This window comes from Amphiura filiformis, chromosome 1 (assembly GCF_039555335.1).
Source record: "Amphiura filiformis chromosome 1, Afil_fr2py, whole genome shotgun sequence".
In the NCBI taxonomy this organism is placed as follows: Eukaryota; Metazoa; Echinodermata; class Ophiuroidea; order Amphilepidida; family Amphiuridae; genus Amphiura; species Amphiura filiformis.
This window is the reverse complement of record NC_092628.1, coordinates 76276365-76299395: the sequence shown is the minus strand read 5'-3', so window position 1 is coordinate 76299395 and position 23031 is coordinate 76276365. Positions and strand designations below refer to the sequence as shown.

Genomic DNA, 23031 nt, shown 5'->3' with positions numbered 1-23031 from the left:
GTTGTATTACGAAATTAGTATTGTGTGTCCGCTCAATGTTGTCAGCATGCTACAATCGTGTCATCATTCGAGAATGATGAAATACTCTCTCATTGGACCAGTTTGTAGCATGATTGTGTCGTAATTGCTGACGAAAATTACCACTGTATAGGCATTTTGTGTCATCATATCGTGTTTTCTCAAAGGATTTTGTAATTGCCATGGCGTGTGTATAACCAGAAGTGATTACGACACAATGTTATGGTGCTGACCATGTGAATGCTCACATCAGTCGTTTATTATCGTGTCATAATCAAGAAGTTACGATATAATGACGAAAAAATACCAAAGTGGACTGGGTCTAAAACTTGGCACTCAATTAAGGGTAAAAGCACACGAAGTAAAACATTGCACTGCAAATGCTGCACTGTAAAATGTAGTTAACCATATACCATGTCTCAATGGTATATGAGTTATCTCAAATCTCAAATAGAGCGCCATCATGACTTCTGCATAGAGATAGAGCAATTTGTCCTGTTGTCCATCGTAACATATCAATTCTCTTGAATAAGAGACAACTGATGATAATAGTCACAAGGTCATGATATGAATTTCACTGTCATTTAAATTCTAGTCATTTGGAGAGGATCCAGTTTTGCATCTGAAGACCCATGCTTTTTAATAAACATGAAAAACTGATGGATAACAAACATTTTGATTCAGATTGTATGCTATTTTTTAATCTACATATATGCAGAAATCATGACAATTGGCAACTTTCTTATTACTCATCTTATTGAAAGTTGAAATATCGTAGAATTCTGTTTGCCTCTAAATGAGGGTTTTTTTGACAAAAGAGATGAAAGGCAGGCGCTTTAGACATCAACATTACAACAGCTTAATTGTACAATAATACAAATTTGTACAGCTGCCTGTATCAGTAATATGGTTGCTCAAACTCCAAATAATGTTTTTATGGAGGGTGTCTGCCTTTCATCTCTTTCCTCAAAAAAACCTCATTTAGAGATAGAGACATACATGTATATATGCTTGTAGACGGAATTCTATGGTATACATGTTATTGTTTTTAGCTTATCAAATCACCTTTGTGGGTGTATGTGGGGGTTGGGGGGGTGTGTGTGTAAAACTTGTGATTTCAGAATGTGCTACTACTTCAGTGAGAAATGTGTAGCACTGTGTTATGTTTTTGTGGATCCCAGTAATTAAGTAATTCTGCAGTATTCTTGATTCATAGTAAATTTCTTAGCTTCATTTCTCCCGCTAGCTTGAAAACATGTTTTGATCATATTTAAACCTGCTTATTTCCCCCATTACACTAGCCCAACCCACTGACTGTTTCACACATTACACTAGCAGACTAGTCCCTTCCATTATTATGCACAATTATAAATTTACATTGATTGATCTGGATTTTTAAGATCTGTTGTTTGGGAAGTCATTATTTACAAAGCATGTCAAGATTAAGTAATCTAGGTTATATCATGGTTCAGATTGCCAACTAATCTTGTTTTAGTAGACCGCAAGATGCTAAGTCTTATTTGGATTGGATCCTCAGGTTTAAGTGGTCCAGGAGATGCTAAGTTGCAGGGTTATTTGAATCTGGGTGCTGACTAATCTAATCTGGGTTAAAGTAGACCACAAGATACTAAGTTGCAAGATTACTTGGAGTGGATTCTGGGTGATCTAGATTTGATCAGACCACAAGATACTGTAACCTTAATTATTTCTCGATTTCTGGGTTATATCCTGACTAAAGTTTGTTTGGCTTGTAAGCTGGAAAAAATAAGACTTATAACACCGTGTATTGATATAGAATGTCATGCACGCAGTTGGGTTCAAAGCTTACGCTAGTTGTGCTTTGTGTAATGCGTAACTGACGCAAGCTTATGTGAATTTATTGGTGCACGCAGTAACAAAAGCCAAAATAATTTGTGCCTTATATAGCCCAAACAAACTTTAGTCTGTGTTTAAATAGGCCGTGGGATGCTAAGTCACAAGATCATCTGGATTTGGAACCTGTTTAAAATGGGTTAAAGTAGACCACAAGATGCTATATTACTATGTGGGTTTCTATCTCGAATAGATAATATGGTATGCTTCTAGGTTATATGAATTTGAATCCAGACTAGTCATGGAAAATGTGGATTACATGGCGTTAGTCAGATTAGACAAGGATGAACAACAACCACAGATGACCATTATGATCTATTTAACCAACCCACTGCTCAGTAATCATCCATATCCATATTAATCATTATATACTGTGATCCTCTTTCATTTATAAGCTTAGCTTTCACTCTTTATTTGCTATTTTTGTAGCGTAACCTTTTGTCTTTGACTGCTGTGGGTATTGTAGTGCAGTTTTAAGTAAGTGTGGGACAAACACAAACCAAGTACTTGGTTAGCCAAAGCTTGGAGTAAAGGTCTTTGCGTCAGAACCACCCACCTACCTAATTTACGTAAAAAGACACTTATAATGTCACTTGCCTACGATATTATGGTAGAAATTTTACTACTGAAATCATAATTACAAGTTTATTGTTTTGGACACTGATACGATGAGAATTTATAGTGACATTTATCATATCCCTTATTAGCAAAATATGGCAAACTAGTTAGTGTGCATTGTTTGTATAAAAATGTGCTGTTTTTTGAAAATTTGGGGTATGAAGATTTACAACTTCAGGACTTTTTTGCTAATAACTCAAAATGATTATGAATGACATTATGAATGACATTTCTCTTGATCGTATCCCATATCCCAGTAGACACAAAGTGTTTTGAAATTGTTACAAACTTGGTATAATTTAAATGCGTTTTAGTTTTGGTTCAACCGTTTTAATAACATTTAAATGCCTGGTTATATAAAGGGCATCAAAATTTTTTTTTTAAAGCATTTAATATGAATATCGCATTTGCATCTGATTTGCTTATGCACTCATTCTTGCTTATCACTGAAATCATTTTTATCAAGATTGTTTTTCTCATACTTTATAAATGACAAGGAGATTTAATTAGGTCTGAATAATATCTAGGGTTACATGAAGACAATAGGTTTACATGAAGACAATAGATTTCAACAAAAAGAACAGACAGCAGTAACATCAAGAATATTTTATCAGAAAAATTGCAACAAAAACAGTATCATCACTATCAGGGTCCCCGTGCAGTCTGGAAAATGTATTGAATTTTAGAAATTAACAAAAACATGAAAAAAGCAGAGAAGGTTGATTTTGGTCATGGAAATTCCAGGAATGTCGTGGACATATCATGGAATTCCTTTTTCAAAGAGAAGGTGAAAATGAAAACTTTATAAAAATGTGTGAAAAAAGCAAGACAGATAAAGAAAAAAAAATCCAGTTTGTACATACTAGTGTGAAGCTATGTGTAGGTTGGCTTTAGGAGAGATGGCTGGGGCTTATTAACTATGATGTCATAACTGTGATTAGGTCATTGAAAATTGTGGAAAGGTGATGGAATTTTTAGCCTCCACAACAAGGTGTTGTGTCAAATTATAATTTTGTAGGATGATGAATAATTATGATCAGCCCTTGTGCTGAAAATTTTGTGTCAAGTTATTTGCATATTTATGAATATTAATGAGCTTGCATACTTTGCCTGACATTCCATTTATCTACTCTGCACATAATAACCGATTATAATCACTTGTGCTCTATAGTTTATAGTCCTTTGTTATTTACAAACTTTTGTTGTGGGACCACTTTAATTATAAACCACATAATTCTTGTTACATTTGAAGTCCTTGTCAACCCAAATAACAAATATTAATAACATCAAGAACACCAGTAACAAGCCCATTTGATAACAGTTACATGCCATAGGTCCCATAATAGTTGTGCCTCAATATTACTAAATTGTTTAATTTACCTGTTCTTTTCTCTTACACACTAACTCAGCTTTGGGTTTGAATTTGCTGCTTTAGCAATTAATTAATTAAAAGTAAACTTGTCTAAATCAGTAATTGTCAAATATCTTTAGTGATATATCCCATAGGTTAATCAATAGTTTAACACACTGCATTTAATCACTGGTATTTTTCTTGTATGTGTTTGGGCAGTGATAAGTGTGCGCACATCATATTGCTCATGTTAAATGCCATATATTCACTATCTAATTACTGTCATTCAGATTTTCATGTCGCTCAAGGAATTTGATTTAACATAGAGTAATGTGGGGAAAATCTAGTCATGTTTGGCTTGACGAAATAAAGGTTGTTGGTATTAGAAGTACCTTGATAATGAAGCAATTGGATAGTTTCTGTGATGATATTATCATATTAATAGGCTAAGAGTATAGGTGTAAAATGTTGACTGTGGTATAAAAGGTTAGATGGTACCACACAAGTTTTCATTTACTAGGAACTCATATAGTTGCCATTAATACCCATTCCATGCATCCATCAATCATCAAATAGCTAGTACATCAGTTCAAAAGTTCACTGTGTCTCGTCATGTGAACATAATCAAGCTTCAAAGTACAGTGGCTGCCACGGTATTCATGTAGATTTTGTTTTGAGCGTATAATGTGTGTTTAATACTGCCGTGTGTAAATTTGCCTGAGTTAGTGTCGGTTTTTTGTGTGTGTGTGTGTGTTACAGGATAAGAATATTACTAACTCATGCTTTAGCAAGTAGAGAATGCGACAGGAGTAGTGGGGTAAAATTATCCTCATGGCAGCCATTTGTATTATCCCAAATATCTGTTCATGTCCTGATCCCAAGCAGACATGGTAATGTCATTTAGGTTAGAAATCACATCCACTTTGAAATCAATTTGACATAATTGCTACAAGAAAGATATGACTAGTCAACATAATAATGGTATTATATTGCATCTGGAAATTACGGTCTTGTTTAATTGTGTGGAATCATGCGAGGCAAAGACCAGATATGAAATGTAGCAAATGGATCTTATGTAATAAAATGCTTTTGAAGGTCAGGAATTATGTTGTGGGAATAATTCTGGTTTACTCTGCGCACAAGTATCTCCCTTACCCTAAAATAGGGTAAACCAGAATTTTAGGAATACAGGGTGTGCAGGGTAAACCAGAATTATACCATTTTGTGTTTAAATGACATCCACACCCTACCATGTAAATACCCCCACACACCCTAACCTATCAACACAAAGATACATACACACTGATGCACATTATATGCACATATACATCGTACATCCATGCATATACCGCCACAAATTCGGAAACACACCCCCACACAATTAATCAACTAGCAAAATACATCCCCAAAAAGGTGAATATTTAGTTGAAAATGGTAAAAAAAGCACCACATTTTTACTATCATATAGCTTGAAAATTGTGATTGTGGCCAACTATTAAACAGATTATTAATAACATTGTTTTATGCTTTTTTACACAGCCTCGTGCTGAAACGATGGCCAGGTTACCCCATCAGCTCAGTGGTGAGACTCCACCCCACAGATGGTTCAAACAAGGCAGCATAGAAACAGCCCGCAGTGAACCAGCACTTTCTAGAGGTAAATTAACGCAAATGTCTATATAAGTGCTTCCTATTGTCCTTCTTGAAGCATGGACAATTCGAACAAAGGAAGAAAAATTATATTGTAAACTGAAGAACATAACTTCGATTAATTTGATTGTTGACCAAATATTTGATCATGTGATTTACATGTGAAAGCTTGTTGTGCGAAAGTTACTATCCAAAAACCAGATTGAGAAAGAGAAGTTTGATGACTAGCGTCGATGATTCAGACAACAAGATATTGCAATAGTCCATTTGCCTTCCTCAGGGCAGTGACATAAGTGCATGCTCCAGTGGGTTCAGTATTAAATCGAGTTCTTTGACTCAAGGAACTGAGAACTGACATGTTTGCATGTGCGATCAAAGGCTGCGCATCTGTACATATGCACGGAGTAACTGACACAAAGTACTGAGGTCACTGAGTCGAAGAAGCCAAATAGACTTTAGTGTACTGGTGGGAGGTCCTGCTAGATCTGAATTATGTCAATTCATTAAAATCATTTTGGCTCCTGCTAAAACAGCATTTTATTGCACACAGTTTGTTTGTTTCATTTCTTTGGAGATTTTCTGAAAAATTGGCTGTTATAAGTGATGTGTACTTGTTTATTTATTGATATAATTTTGTGAATGGGTACGCTATTATTGTGCTTGTTATAACATGTATTTGTAACACTTTTTTTTCAGAACCCAGTCAAGAAAAGGAATTGTATATAGATTCAAGTGGTGTGGATTTACACCAATTCATTGTAGAAACCCTTCAAAAAGCAAATGACAGAACCATGCTCTTAAGATTGGAACAGGATCTTAGAAAATTTATCCAGGACCCAAAGTAAGTACTGATTGATGATTGCTCACCAATACCGTAAAGGTTCGCCTAATGGCGCTATGGGCTCCCTTGACTTAACTGGAATTTTAGGCACAAACTAAAAGTGCCCTCCCATAAAAATCCCACCAGCAAATAAGGGTATGTACCCTTAATTCTAGTTGGGAGTTTCAGAGGAGGGAACTCTCTATTTGTACATGAAATTTACCCCAAGGCAAAGGAGCCCATGTGCCCTATTAGGCAAACCTTTACGACATATAGAGTTGAGGCTTACCTGTTGAACCATAATTTCAAGAGAGCATATTACTCAAAAACTTAACATGCAGTGATATCTCATAAACATTGATGCTCTGTTTCTGCAGCTGTAATTCGCAATTTATTTCATTAGTAAATTATTTATTGTTGGAAATTACCCTGTAACCCCAACCCTGAAATATAAAACAGTACTAAATACCCTACTCATTACCATATCCTAATCCTAAACACAATCTAACCTTAACCCTAATCTTAAAGCACTAATCTGCCCTATTCTCAAATTTACTTTCATTAAGCTTAGAAATAGACAGATATAACACTGTCATATCAGGGGTGGCCATCCTTATCGGACCCAAATGGCAGATCATATTAAACAATCGCAATTGTTTTTTATGACATAACTTTTGTCGCTCATTGGAGAAGTGATTGCCAATATCTAATCCAAAAGTTTTTTATCTTTCAATATCTAAATTTTCTAATCCAAAAGTTGCTAGAATGTCCTAGCGTCAAGTTGGGCCAGTAATGCATCGAGCCAAAATTGCCCAATTAATATCTGTATCTTTTTACATAGTAATAAAAGTGTCATCATTTCTAATAATTTGATGCTGGTCAGAGAACGATCCTAACCTACAAGTTGAGCAATAAAATAGCAGTTTCTACCATCACTGGAAATCATGTTGATATTTCAGCCAATTTCATGCGGGACACACTCTAACAGACTAGTCATGTAGTCAAGTGATTTAAAGTGTCAAGTTGACGCTTAAACAAATTAAAATATCAAAAGGAATATAAAACCTACAAAATCAGTCCCACATGGATTTGCCGGAAATTGCACAATCACTTCAGGTGTGTGGTATTATAAGTTTGAAACAAATCATGCATATATTGCAATTGACTGCTTTGTAATCCATACTTAGCTTAAACATGGCAAATTCTAGGAATTGATTTTAATCATTCATTAAAGAATATTTTTATCTTGATATTTGTATTAGTTTTATTTTTAGCAGAAGCTTCATTCGTGAATGAGGAGTAAATTTGCTGTGACAAAGATACAGATCAAAATGTGGGAGGGAGGGAGGAAAGTTGACGAAAAATAGAAGATCATTGATCTCCTTTTTTTGCAATAATTAATATTGCAAGGAAATAGAATGTCAAGATGTAGCTCTTTTTGCATGTTGAAGAAGACGATTTGTCTGTCATTCATTTAGTGATTACCACACAATTGTGTTATGTGCATTTCAGGGGGTGTTTGTCGCAGCAGTTGCCTACATGTTTAACCCATTTACTTTAGATCTCCAGATGCAATTTCAAACAAACAAAAGGAAAATAAATCTATGCATTTTTAGTAAAGAAACAGTTAAAACTAGATATATTGGATCCCTGTAAGGCTGCGAAGTCTAGCCGTGACCTTGAAATGACCTCTGATGACCTTGAAATGACCTTCACCACGTTTTGCATCATATCCACATAGCATATACTAATTTTCATTCAAATTGAACAAACTTTGCAATTTGACCCCTTTTGACCTTTGGTTGACCTCTGGTGACCTTGAAATGACCTCCACAATATTTTGAATCATATCAAGATCACATATACTAATTTTCATTTAAATTGGACAAACTTTAGAATTTTACCCCTTTTGACCCCCAAACAGACCCCTCCTCCATGTTTAAGCCAAGCAGGATTACAATCCTATATGCACATACTGCTAAAGCCCTTTTGGCATTATTCTGATGATCACAGCACTTAATATGCAGAAAATATTGAATTTTAAAGTGATTTTCAGTAATCAACCATTTTTGCCCCCTGTATGACCTTGAACTCAAAATCTGTGAGGACCCCATAGACACCAGCTTAAGTCAATGAATATGTATCAGTCCCATCTCCGTACCATATAATCTGTAGCAAAAGAAGCATTTTGAAGGTATTTGGTTATGTGCCGGAATTACCACCTTAATGACCTTTGACCCCAAATCTGTGAGGACCCCATAGGCACCGGCTATAGCCAAGGTCAATGTATAAATCTCATTACTGTACCATGTAATCTGTAGGAGAAGAAGCATTTTTGGTAAAAATCACATTTTAGCCAAAATTACTCATGCATGACGTTTGACCCCAAATGGGTCATGTCAAATGTAAAGGCTGGGGTAGTGGAGCTTGTGCCTAAGTTTGGTCATAATCGGTGAAATAATAAAGGAGCTAGAGCAAATTATGTTAAATGTTGACAGAAGAAGAAGAAGAAGAAGAAGAAGAAGAAGAAGAAAGAAATAAGCCCAGAAACAGGAGTCTAAATGTGGGCTAGACTAAGAATAGTAAAATGAATGTTTAAATAACAGTTAAAAGAATGGTTGTCTGTTCCATCACAGATCAACTGTGGTCCATCAGAAAAAAGAAAGAGGACAAAAAGAGTAATTGTGAGTTGTATTTGTCGCAAACCCACATTTAAAGATTCTAAATATATATGGTCAATTCCAGCCAAAGCGGGACAAAATTCTCTCTGGGGGCCATTTTGAAAATGTTTTCCTTTTCAATTCTAGACTTATCAAATGAGACGATCATATCTAGTGAATCATCAGGTGGAAGTGCCATCGGATTGAAAAATGACTTTTCTTGCTAGACCAAATAAAGTGTTAAATGCGCATATGCATAATTCAAGCCTTTTTCACCTGTTGTACGCCATAAAATTTCACTTTCTCTAATATCTTTCAATATTTTATGTGTGACTCATATACACTAGAAATCGGTGAAGACTTTGAGCGTAAAATAGAATTTTATTACATATATCTACAAAGAAATATTTTGGTTATTACAAATTTTAAGAAAGAACCAGGTGTACAGTTAAGATTGTGTCAATTCTTGAACTCTTTCCAAAGTGGCTGTCATTTAACATTACTGTATTATTTTGAAAGATTAGAATAAATGCTTCATATAAATATAAAGTTAGATTTTGTATCTAAATCAGCAGGATGAGGATCTCGGATGGATTCGTGGGTAACAGCGTCTGGAAAATAGCAATTCCTATTAATTTTTTTAAATAAAAATAAAAAATACTTTTCCGTATGTCAATAATTTAGGCTGCAATGGCACTAAAATGAATTTTAATCAAAATACAAACTACATGGAATATTTAGAATGGATCATTATGGCATTTTGGGTATAAAAATTTTGAGAATAATGAAGTTGCCAAATTCAAATAGACAGAGCAAACAGTTTTATATTATTATTTTAGTAAAATCATTCCATATTTTCATGCAGCAATATTCTATTAAATCGTGTTTGACAGTTCCTATGTACTAAAACACTATCAATACATTGTTAACTATAATTTAAGTAGGGATTAAGTGGGTAACCAAAATGTTCGTGGGTAACACATATTTGAAGGTATGTATTGGTAAGCGGCAAAATAGAAACTATTACAGAAGGTTGGAAACCATCATGCGGTTATTCCTCCATTGTGTTTCAATGATTCCCGTTTCTCTAACCAATTGCATTTACCCAAAAAATGGTAATTTAGGATAATCAATCAAAACTTCATGATACAGCTTCAGTATACCTTCAAGAGGACGCTATTAAACAGGACTGTTTTGGAACCTATTTCGCATGTTTTCAAAATTTTAATATGCATAAGAAACATATAATTTCTGAGTAAATCCTTGGATTCGTGGGTAACGAATGAATTTGTGGGTAAAGCTATAAGTACTATAGTACCGTTTGGGGTTTTGCGTTTCTTAGGTGCATAAACTGTAAGTACTGTAAAAATTATAGCATACCCATGGCTTGAATATGTGCTGATTTAAACTTAAAATAAACAATCTCCTTGTTTTTCAAGGTTAGCATCTATTCGGGATTCGTGGGTAACAAAAGTTTAAACCGTTGTAGATTCTTTTTTAAAGCGGTGAACATATTTTTACGATTTACAATTTTAAGCGCTTGTCAAACTAAATTCAGTGTCCAAAGTCATTAAATGTTAATTTAAGTTATGGCAATTATATTTGCTGGACTCGTGGGTAACAGTTGATACGTGGGTAACGTCAAATTTGATTTTATGGAATTTTATGGGTAAAAGCGTATTTGCATAAAATAATCACTTGGACCTCAGAATTATAGAACGAAACTTCGTTTCATGATATAGTCATTTATGGCATATTCACTTAACAATTTTCAGAACGATAATTTTATTTTTGTTTTGCGGGTAACAAAATTATTAGCCAAATTGACTTAATGGCCTCTAGAGTCCACAAACTTTGGTGGAATTCAATCGTTTTACATATGATGAGAGATAATGCAAACGTCTTTCTAACGGTAATAATTTCATTTTGATTGAAGGACATTCAATGACATATATGGTGCTTTATCTTTGGATTAAGTGGGTAATAATTCATTTAAGCTATCATAACTTGTACCCTGGTATGACTTGCTAGTAAAGGCCTATATGTACAAAGAGAGCACATTGGACGTGACATGATATGCTCCATCAATAACGTGATTTCCTTTATTAATGACATTTTAAAGTGGAAAGTTAACATAGAGAATTTTGTCCGCTTTAGCTGGAATTGACCATATATAAATGAAAAAACAATAGAGAATATAGTAAGGAATTTATATTTTATCACATAAAATCAATATTGTACTAAAGACGTCAGTGTGTGAGATGTTATTTTGAAGTAAAAAAAGTTGCTTTTTTAACTTTACTAAATCTAAATTTACAACTGCCAATAGTTATAGTTATAATTGTAACTTAAGGGATCTGGAATGAGCGTTTTGACAGTATTTTTTGTGGGACATGCGAGCACATCAGACATATTTTTTGAAATTCACGATATAATACAAATTTTATGACAAATTATTAAAATTTGATATCTAATGACATATTCTTAAAGTGTATGTAGCTGGGAGGAAAAGCCGACGATCAATTGAAAATTTTGATCTTTCATATTGAAGATATGGATTTTTCCCCGAAAAAGACCTAATTGTTTTTGGTGTTTTGGGGAAAAAAATCCATATCTTCAATACGAAAGGTCAAAATTTTCATCCCACCTACATACACTTTAAGTATAAATCATCAGATTTATAAAGTTTACTTCGAGTACTGTTAAATATCAAAAATATTTAATGATTTGCCATAAAATGTGTATTACATTGCGAATTTCAAAAAAAATCAAAATTATTTGATATCAGAAGGACATTTTTCGTATTCAGAATGCCATTCGATATGTCTGATGTGCTCTAATGTCCCACAATAAATACTGTCCAAACGCTCATACCCCATCCCTTAAACTAACCAATAATTTTGAAAATAAATGCACCAACATTGTTCGCCAATTGTTTTAAAATAATACATTAAAATATATAGGGTCTTTTGTATTGTTCAAATATTCTTTTAAAAGTTAGGCCTATATAGTAAACGACCCATTTTTAAGTATACATGTCCCTTGTAGTATACTCTGTTGGCAAACAGGTTAAAGAAAAAATATCAGAATAATTGAAGAGCTCAGGCTAGTTCCTTTTTTCACACCTATCTGGCATCAATCATTCATGTGGAATATGGTGAAGTGTTATTTGCGCATCTAATTAAGGTTACCCTGGAAACCGCATGTGACATCAGATTCTGGATGTTATCAACAAGAGCTAGTGGAGGGCAGTACAAAGGGCCCAAGTAGTTTTATTTTTGTGTGGCCTCTTTGACAGACCAGTATTGCCATGCTGATTAGGGACTCTCACTTCGACTATTTTGCTATGAATATGCCCCTTTGATAACCTGTAATAATAATATTAAAAGCCTTTGGAGGCGATCGCAGAGTAATTACCAGAATAAGTATAATTAGTGTTACCCAAAACATTTTGGTTAGTACATTCTTGTCATTTTCAAAAAGAGACAGTGCCAGTAGAGCAAAATGTGGGCAGAATCAGACCAGAATTACACTTGTTCAGCAAAATCAGTAGCATGCAATAGTTGCACCAGTTCTGTTATCCATCATTAAACTAATTTGGGGAAATCTGCCAGCAAAATTTGGTATCATAGAGTTATGTATTTTTGTTCTTTATAACTGTGATTCAATCCATTATGATCCATTGCTGTCTTCCCACCACACAGGCACAGTTCTCTAAACTCAGTAGATAACTATACTCCCAGAATAACCTTACTTGGTTTGGGTCACTTTAAACTAATACCGTAACACAAGGTCAGTTTCAATGGCTATGGGGCAAGAGACTATTTTAGCTCCTTGTGGTGCAAAGTAGTGACAGCCATCAGATGATAGTTCTTAGCTAAATCATGTATTCCTTAGTGTGCAGATCTAGGCATGTTGAAATGCCCTTGACAGTATGCCTCAGGGTAATATATAGACAGCTTGAAGATATCTTTAGCTTACTTCTTCCAATCTTACATTGAATAATGATGCAAGCACTTGTCCTAGGAGACTACACGTATGTGTTGGTGCAATGCAACGACAAAATGAGCCAGGATCGTTTTCAGCCAAATTATAACTTAACTCTTTTGTTGAATAACAACTGGATGGTTTGTAATTATGCTGATGGCGCTTATGATATATGCAGTGAAAACAGCCAACTCTATCCTTTAGTGTTTAATTTTGTTAATTTCATATTTATAACTATTGGTAAAATTGAAGCAATAAATTGAATGAGATTTGTTTTGCAAAGTGTATCTCCCCTGTTAATCTTGATATTAACATCTCCCGCCACAAAACTGACCAAACCAACCTGCAGCACACATTGTTCTCATGTTTATTGCATTGTACAAATTCAGAAAACGGACAAAATAAGCCACAAAATGTATATCCAATTATACTAATTATACATTTTTTATGACTCCATTAAGATTGCTAACTCTCCAACATTGTGTGTAGGAGTCTCATCAATATAGTGGCTTGTCCCACACATTTTTCTAAGAATCTAATTTGTAATGGTCCTATTATTGTCTTTTTTAAGTGAAAAATTTTTTAAAAAAAGCTTGCACAATTCCTTTTTGAATGATTTGCTTGTAAATGTCATCAGTGGTATTATTTGTATTCTGATCAGGTTGGTTGTATTTATGCCATATTGATTGTAGCAGATAGATATAACATTTCTTCAAAACATTTGTGTGCTCAAATTGACCATGTTTGTTTTCACTTCTTTTCAGAGAGCGAGTTTTAAAGTTCCCTCCCATGACGTCGTATCATCGTATGATAGTTCACAGGGTAGCAGCATATTTTGGATTAGATCACAATGTTGACCAGACCGGCAAGTCTGTCATTGTTAACAAGACACCCAACACTAGAATGTAAGTAAAAAACTTGAATGAAACAAAGTTGTTACATCTTGATGGTAACACAATTCAACCAGAATAAACTATTCCATTCAATTTCTATTGAGTAACTTTATGCTTCATAGGCATCTTATAATCTTATAATGCAATGCATGTCTATAATGAGCCTCTTGTGTCTCAACAAGTTCCTGAATTCACCCAAATTCTAGTTCCATGTCTTGGCATTAGCAGCTGCTCATGCTTTGTATTTCACTTGCACTAATTTTTGACAAGTTGGCAGTTACATTTCCAATGCTTTAAAATGTTGGGCAAGTTGCCTGCCTTCATCAGTATACCTAATCTTTGTGCGTGCCAGTGAACATCAATTGACAATATGAGAATATCTTAACTATTTGTATTTTAAAGAATTCTTGGCCAAGTACCTGTTGTGTACACAGTGTAAGTTGTGTGTATGCTTCTGGACTGTGTGTTTTATCGCAGAATTACAAGCATGCCAAGTGTTTCACATTGGCTAAGAACGATTTGAAATACATATAGAAAGAAGTGACTGAAAAGACTGCACCAGTACAGGCACAGATTATGTGCAGTGGTAGATACTGCTTCAGATTTCCAACTTTTTAATATTGGTTGATGGGTATCAAACACCAAGCTGCATTCATGCAAGTGACACTGTTCAGAAGTCTATTTAAATGTGATGTAATCTATGCACTCTTCTTTAACTGACATCTGACCAGGGAAGATCTTTAAAAATGTGTACTGATCATCACACAAAGTAATTCTTCCTTGTACTTCTTAAAATACTTGATGTATTGGCTAAAATCTCTAGTTATTTAGGGAAATTTGATTCTGTATAATACTGAAATGTAGTGCATCATTAGAGTTCAAAACACTTGAGTGATATCATCAGAGTTATAAAATATTTCATGCAGAGAGAAATTAGCACCCTTAAGACACAACTATTTTGACAATGTATTTATTTTTCCACTATGTAGTCCAGAGCAAAAGTTTAAGGAACATATAAGGGATGAACCTGATGGTCCAGCGAAGCGTATTTTAAGAAGAGATCACTCTAGTTTTGAGGAGAAAGAAGAAGACATACCCGCAGCAGTAGTGGTAAGAACAATAATTTATAGTAAAGAAATTAGTAGGCAACTATAAAAGGCTAAAACAGATAGAAACAGAATTAGGGAAGTTGTTAAATAGGCCAAAATGTTGTAACAATTTCGAGGATAACTAAATGACACTTGCACAAGTACAATTTTGAATATCATTTACCACAACCAGACATTGGTAAAAGTGTAGTAAGCATGCAGTGCAATTGCTGCTGCTACGCTGTCATCATGTACATTTTATGTAATTGTAACTGCTACATACTTAAAGAAATGCAGCTGGAATAGTTGGAAAATCAGCACATGTCTAATTATTGGCCAAGATACCCTGTGAAGATAAACATGAAAAAAGAAAACATAACTGTGTTTGAAATTGATACTACTAAAGATTTCATGGTACAATGATCTGATGTTGTCGCAGCAGGAGCCAATCAAACAGGAGTCCGTGGAAACACAACTGCCTGAAGTAACAACTGCACCCCCACAGCAGCTGCCCGTACAAACGACCCAGATACCCAAGGTTGAAAAGCAGAGCAAATCATTTGAAGAAAGGTCACAAGAGTATCAGAGAGCAAGAGAGAGGATCTTTAATCAAGATGTAAGATACAAGTTCCTTGCTCCTGAAAAAGGGGGGAAATATCCTGCTCATTTAGTAGTGGGGAAATACCAACTCTTTGAGTTTTGATTGGCAGTATTATGGATAGTGAGAATTTTCCAATGAATTTTAATATGAAGAGAAGACCTATACTATTTTATCATGTGTATATCATTTATGGGGGGTAGTGATATGCTCCAAGATTATGTCAATATGCACTCGGCAAACTTAATTTTAAGTGGGTGCTATGTATATCTGTATCACTCATGCTTTCTAAAGAGGCAATTGTTCACTTTTCAATTTGAAGGTACCCTGGTGCATTCCCCATATGTCTCAAACCAGTATGATTTCCCATATAACATTGCATGAAACTATGTGGATTATTATACAAGTTTATTACCTTAGGTGTTGTATGGTGAAAATAAACTGAAACTGAAACCTTGTTTAATAATTTTAAATTAGCTTGAGTGAATAGCAACTTCAATGAAATGAAAAAGAAACATAATTCAAATATTTGTTTCATAAAACGTTAATAGTCATAAATCCATGTTTGTCCAAGAATTTCTGAAGTATCATTCAGTAATTGTGACATTAACATGTGTGATAAAACATGCTTCAATTAGGTGCTGCCTTCTCAGACCTGCCCATTCATGTTTTGAATTGACATGAAAATCGTACAAAAAATGATGTTTCAAATTCTTTGTGTTTGTTTCTTTTTTTCCTTGCAGTCGTCACAATCATCTCAGGAAGGCAATGTGATAGAATCCCCTGTTAGGTAAGTTGAATCTGCCAGAAAGATCCTTTCAGCATGTGTTCTTCAGCCAACTTCTCAATTCACAACTTTAAAAAATGACCATTTAAAATTGAACTTTGAACCTCAAGTTTAGTAATGATCTGATGCTCTATCCTACCAAGCTCAAGAGGGAGCTGAGGATTCCGGGAAAATCCTGATCCTCCTAGATTTCCGCTCATCTGAGAAATGTAGAAAGTTTTTTGACTTGGAAATCACTTTTGTATGTTTTCAAAGAATAAGTAGCTTACACATTCAGTTACTTATACAGCATATATATCATAGTTGATGGTTGCTAAGTAACTGATCCAAGCCTTTCACTTGGAGCTTACTACTAAAAGACATGTTAAATCTATGATGGTTGCCAAGTAATTGATCCGAGCTTTTCAAATGAAGCTTAGTGTAGATGCTTGAATTTGTTGTCTCAATAACACTGTAAAGAACACATCTTCAACCAATATGAATTTTAGATTTGCTAACATGGAAAAATCACCCTGCTATAGTAGTTGGGTTATAATGTAGCAAGTCATCTTATTTACAAAGGAGTTATGATGTTTGGGGCTAAATAGTTTATAAGGTGTGTTTTGGGCCAAAGTGATCATCTACTTTCGGTGCAGTGTATTTATCAAATGTAATTGCACCATATAATTCTGTGACTTTTTGTTATGATGTGGCATCAGCAGTTGCCAGTTGTACTACATTGTATAATTCAGCAAGGATCACATGCTTTCATGATTTATATACCTAAAAATCAAGTTGGAATGGACTATCTGAGTCGTGATTTAAACGAAGAAGTAATTTCAGTCATGTGTGCTTCTCACACCATTGCAAGGTAAATATTCAAATGAAGGATGCAAATTTGCCATTGGTGGTAAGTCTCAGTAGTCCCATCATTCCCAGAGCATTGGATTCTCTCAGTAGGATTCTTATAGACGAATCTGACGAGCCAAGTGATGGTCAGGATTAAGTCGGCCATAGCTGGGGGCCATCTATTCCAAACTAGCTTAGTTCGTTTGGATTGCGATCCAAAACACCCACTATCGCGAGCGCATCGGAGTGCATAGCACTTGCACCGTGTCACGAGAGTGGTAAACGCTGCACGCCTGTGATACTGGCGTGCGTAGAATGGATGGAAGGCCCCAGCTATGGCCACCAGTGTGGTGTAGGAATGTGTTAAGTCGGATTCATGTATATGCGACACAATCTAGTCCATGGAGGCCAAAGGAAGCATTTTTGAAAAATTATGTCCTATTCTGAAAACACAAAAGAATGAAGTTTTGCAATATCTATTTTCCTATGCATTTGATCGTTTTTCCTCTATATTTTTGCCTTTATCTTAATTTCAAATTTGCCGCCTTTGGCCTGCCTTTGGAGCAGATCATGTCACATATGGTTTGTGTAAATAAATGAAGCTGTGTTACAAGAAATCAATGGCAGATTTAAAACTTGTGTATTGATAAATTGCATGAGATTAGTGTTTGTACAAGACAAAGTAATGCAACTTGGGTTGTTTCCAAAGAGCTTAACATTAGTATTTTGATGATTTAATCTTGCATTCATTTTGCATCTCTTATACTTCAGTCTTGTTCCTCCTGGCACACAGTACTCAAAGGACCATTACAACCAGGTAGTCGGCAAAATAGTGGTACATCTGATGACTCGTCATATGTATGGAGCAAACAAGATCGGCCGTGGAGCAGTGTGGATTCGAGCGGTTCAGAGCGGCCATCAATTCCGGCGGTGACAAAAGCCAGCAGTTTTGCAGGTAGCAGTATCTCCACACGTATACTAATGAGGAATGATAGCAGTGGAAGTAGTCGGAGTAGTGGTAGTTTAGGCAGTCGAGGCAGCATAGGCAAGCTGCCTAGAGGAGGTGAGCTTAAACTGTACATGTCTATGACTTGCTGGTTGTAGAAACATTGACCTTTGGATATCTAGCCCTTTGACTTTGCAATTTGCAGATTGACCTGGTGTCCTTTGGTGAAACTTTAGTAACAGTCTTTCAAAATGATTTGATTAAATTATTTGTTATTTTTAAAAGTTTTTGACTTTGTTTGCACACTAGGCTTTAGGCAGAACTTAAATCATTGACATAAGCATTGCATTGGCAGCATTGAATGACTATTTAATTCATCATGCTCCAATGCAAGCTTTGGCGCAATTAGCAAGACCATTGCATTGGCATCAATATTGTGAAGGACACCAGTTCAAATCCTGGTAAATGCACACAATTGATTCCATTTGTGATCCGTCCTTTATGGGGCAAGAGACCAAATTGTTTTTCATACAAGGGAGTTTCTATACATGTGCACTGCTCTCCTCAGAGTGACTAACCTGAAACAAGTTAACTCCCTAACTGACATAATGAATAATTCCCAGTGAGTGTCCACCATTTTGGTGTGGATTATTCATCCAGTTGGTAAACAAAAGTACAGAAATTGAATACTGGAATGTGTGTTTTGTCCGTAACTATCAGATATCATCAGGTGACTGATTCAGGTAGATAAGTCATGTTTCAACTCTCACACGCATGGGACTAGGCACTGAATTGAATTGATCACCATCTCATACGTGACCAATCAACCTGAATCAGTCACCTGATGATATCTGATAGTTTCGGACAAACTGTCCACAAAACTGTTGACAAAACTGTTAACAAAACGCAAGTTCCAGTATTTGATTTAATTTCTGTACTTTTGTGTCCATCATTGTTGCTTTGAAGTCATGAAGTGTCAATCAAGTTCAATATAACAATAATAACCTATGCAGTGATCAACATAACTATGTGTTTTGTGATATTTACTAGAATATTAACTCAATTTTGAGATCATTTTTAATTTATTGATGCAAATATGAACTTTGAGTGGAAAGGTAAAATCTCTTTGTGTAGAAACAAGGATGTAAATTTTGATCTCGCTCTAATATGTGAAATATTTTAATATAATAACTTTGGTGATGCACTAATTCTTATAATTCAAAAGGGAAATAGGGTCAGACATGTTTGTTATACCCATAGAGATTATACCCAAATATTTGTGACTCAAAATTGTATCCAACACTATGGTAAATCCACCATTTTGGTTTGACGCTTACAGAGGGTAAATAATGTACCTCATTACATTTTTTTCGTCAAGAGCCTGATAATTTGCATTTCTAAGCTTGAGCGTTATAAAGGTTGCATACTCGGCATATATTTTTGCCACAGAAGCAATGCACTTCGAATGAAAGTTTGCAAGGCGCAAAGCGAAATTATCGGAGGTATACTATTTGCCCTCCATGAGCGACACACAAACATGGTTGAGTCGGTACTCTTTGATTCTGCTCATTGGTTATACCAATTAAGCTAAGAACCAATAAGATTGTAACAGTTATAATATTTGTGATTATATTAGCAGTGTGTGAAAGGTTCAGAGTTACGTTTGTAATTTTTCAATGAAATCCTCACACTAATCTTATTTTAACTGTTTGTGATTTGGATATGAAAGAAAGAGATTATGACATGTATGAATGAAGAAGAAAAACACATTTACATCATGATAAATATTTCGGAACTTCTCAATTTTTATAGTTTAATTAGAATAGGTGAGGGTATATTGCTGGTTATATTCTAGAGTTTGTTTTAAATTTGGTATGTGTTTTTCATGACAAAAACCGCAGAGAAATACTTCAGTTCATTGTATCTTCGAAGTGTATGTATGTTGTTTCCCTAAGAATTGCAACTTCAGTCAGTGCTATGCTGAAGTTGTTTTCCTTAGACAGATGCTGTTATGTGTCTTTCAGATTCAGCAGAACGAGGAGCAACCAGTCCCCAAGTCCGTCCGCAACCTTCTCTCCCTTACCAACCTTGCCTGGGTCCCATTAACCAGGGTCCGTGCAGTTATCCAGCTCCTACCGTCAGCTACACATCATCGCCCCAGGCCAGTACACAGGTCACCTGGGCTGGTAGCATGCCTTTAGTGCAAGCCCCACCCATCATGATGCAATCTGGAGGAGGAAGTGGTGGTGGTGGTGGTGGCGGCGGTGGTAGTAGTGGTGGTGGTGGTGGGGGCGCTGCTGGATCAGTACCGTCATCGGGACCTGTTATGTATATTGCACCGAATATTGAATCAGTTCCGCCTGGCAGTGTGTTGATCAACCCTACAACCAGTAAGTAGGAACAATGTTTTGTCTTTATTGGGAGTAGTGTTTAAGTGAAGATGTCACTGGGTATTTTTGTGTTGGCACTACATCTGCCTACTGGGGCTCTTCTTTTTGGATATCTCGGCCATATAATACTTGAGACAGGCTGAAGTATGCATGTGGTTTACCTACGTGTGAGTGTATGTAACGAGTGGTAAATACAGTATAACCTTTATTATCCAGCCATGACAAGACAAAGCACGGGCCGGTTAAGTACAAAATATAGATCAGCAAATTATGTGTAAATTTGCATTGGCTGTCATACATGTAAGTGGTACAATTGGAACAACATGAAAATGTGGAATTATAAATGCCAAAACATACTTTTTATGCTCTTACCAGTTCTGCAGATGACAAAGAAATTTCCTTTGAATGCTTTATAGCATAGCAATAAATGGATCATACTATAAGCTTGTTTTCTTTTGAAGATTTTTATTCTGATGACGGATATCCATATAAAAGAAGACTGTATGAAAAATGCGGGACTGTAGGTGAAATTGGGATGCCTTACAATGTATAGTTAGATGGATAATTTGATATATTTGTAATGGTTATTTGTGAAGGAATGAAATTTTGTATTCAAAAATCATGTTTTCCCCACCATTTAAAAACTCTGATGCTAGCAACCTTGTCTCATATCCGGTAGGTTAATTAAAATATTTATTTATAAAATAGTAGCATGAAAAGCATTTTCAAGTATCAATATGGTGTTAGCATTTTTTATCTTAATAGTTGATATTTGTTTTCCTTCTATGTTATTTTTGTTCCATAGAAACTCCTTACCTAAATCCTGATGGCACTCCTGTAGTATATAATCCCCAAGTCCAGCAACCCATGAGCAGTCAACCACAGCCACAGCCACAAGTTTCATTACCTAGCCACTCCCAGCAGCCATTACCAGGGCACCAACAAATGGGTATGCAGCAACCTCCGGCACCACCAATGCCGCAACAGCAACCGATGATATCACCACATCCTGGTCAGCAGCTGCAGTATGCTCAGCCACCTCAGCAGCCTGTCGGAGGACCTATGGCTACTCAGGCACAATCGCCTGCTGGTATGCAGCCATATTCCATGCCTCCCCAACAGCAGCAACAGCAGCAGCAGCAGCAACAGCAACAGCAACAACAGGTCATGGTACACCATCAACATTCTGGGGTAAGAACTCTGAATTTCTGTACAAAACAAATGCTATATCAAATCTTATCTTATCTAGTTGTGGTACAGTGCATTTACAAGAAAAAGATACAAACTACAAAAGAATTCAAAATAAGTAAGTTTGAAGTATACCTAAAATTACTTTACTGAAGTATATAGCTCAAAAACATACAAAATACAAAATAATTTAAAATTAGTAACTGTGAAGTGTATTATTAATCACTTGAGTGAAGTAGCACAGGGACTGTGAAATGCAAGATTCTTTCAACGCTTAGGGGCATTGGGGTAAAATCCCTTTACCTCATTGATTGAAAACCAGACCTGCCAACCACTCATATTCTAAAACATAAAGGAAAACATAATAGATTTGGTGTTTTTAGGCCTCAATCATATAATATAAGTTTGGAATGTGTTTGGGCCCCTTGTATCCTTCAAGCAATTAAAGTTGAGATCCACTGGTTTAGTAAGAATTGAAACAGAGCACTACAGTGAGATTCATTGGAAAAAAATAGTTGTGTAAGAAATGCTCATTTCATCATACTTTTCTCCGTGTACAGGAATATCAGGACATCAGTGCACAGATGCAAGGTATCACGTTAGGTCATCAGCTGTCTGGTGAAGGGGATGTGTCATCTCCTCAGGGTCCCCCTACTGGCATGATGCCACAACAGTACATGGGGCCATTTGTGAGGGGTCCAGTCAGCATGATGCCTCCTCAAGGGATGCCTCCTCCTTCATCTCAAGCACCGCCAGTATCACAGCCTCATCCTCAGCCCCAAGCACAGGTAGGTCAGGTTAGATTTTTAACAAAGGAATTGTCACCAGGGTTCCCACTGTCCTTGAAAGTCCTTTGAAAACACCTTTTCAAGGCCTTGAAAGTCCTGGAAATTTGCACAAGGTCCTGGAAAGTCCTTGAAAATTGGAATTTTACCTAAAGTATAATTTTGACAAAATTTGTCACTTTTGTTAATTTGTGCCGCATGGAGAGCCGCATCATGATTTTTGTGTTGTGGTAAGTCCTTGAAAATCATGCCTTTGGACCTTAAAAGTCCTTGAATTTTAAAGGCTTCAAGGTGTGGGAACCCTGTGACACACATTGAGATTAGCATGGTGTATCTTCAGAATGTCACGTGCCTTTAGAGTGTTTAAGCTAAAATGGAATGGTTATTGGTGTCTTAAGGGAACAAAGCAAAAGTTTGATGAAGTCATATAAATGAAATTGCTTTTGTGAAGAGATTGATCCTCTCCCTGATCCGCCCTGTAACACAAGTGAAAATTCAAACCTAAAAGATCAGTTTTCTACCAATGTCATCGGACCTTTTGACCCTCCCCTC

General features: G+C 35.7%; 1 protein-coding gene across 1 annotated transcript in view; it reads left to right on the top strand.

Annotated features, from left to right (window-relative positions):
- LOC140153406 (uncharacterized) overlaps positions 1-23031 on the top strand; it is a 95697-nt gene that overhangs the window by 59637 nt on the left and 13029 nt on the right. Inside the window, 11 exon segments of the mRNA XM_072176163.1 lie at positions 5399-5516; positions 6206-6350; positions 13741-13881; positions 14859-14979; positions 15397-15573; positions 16299-16345; positions 17942-18044; positions 18047-18233; positions 20141-20506; positions 21312-21697; positions 22255-22482. Coding sequence (XP_072032264.1) covers positions 5399-5516; positions 6206-6350; positions 13741-13881; positions 14859-14979; positions 15397-15573; positions 16299-16345; positions 17942-18044; positions 18047-18233; positions 20141-20506; positions 21312-21697; positions 22255-22482 — 2019 coding nt within the window.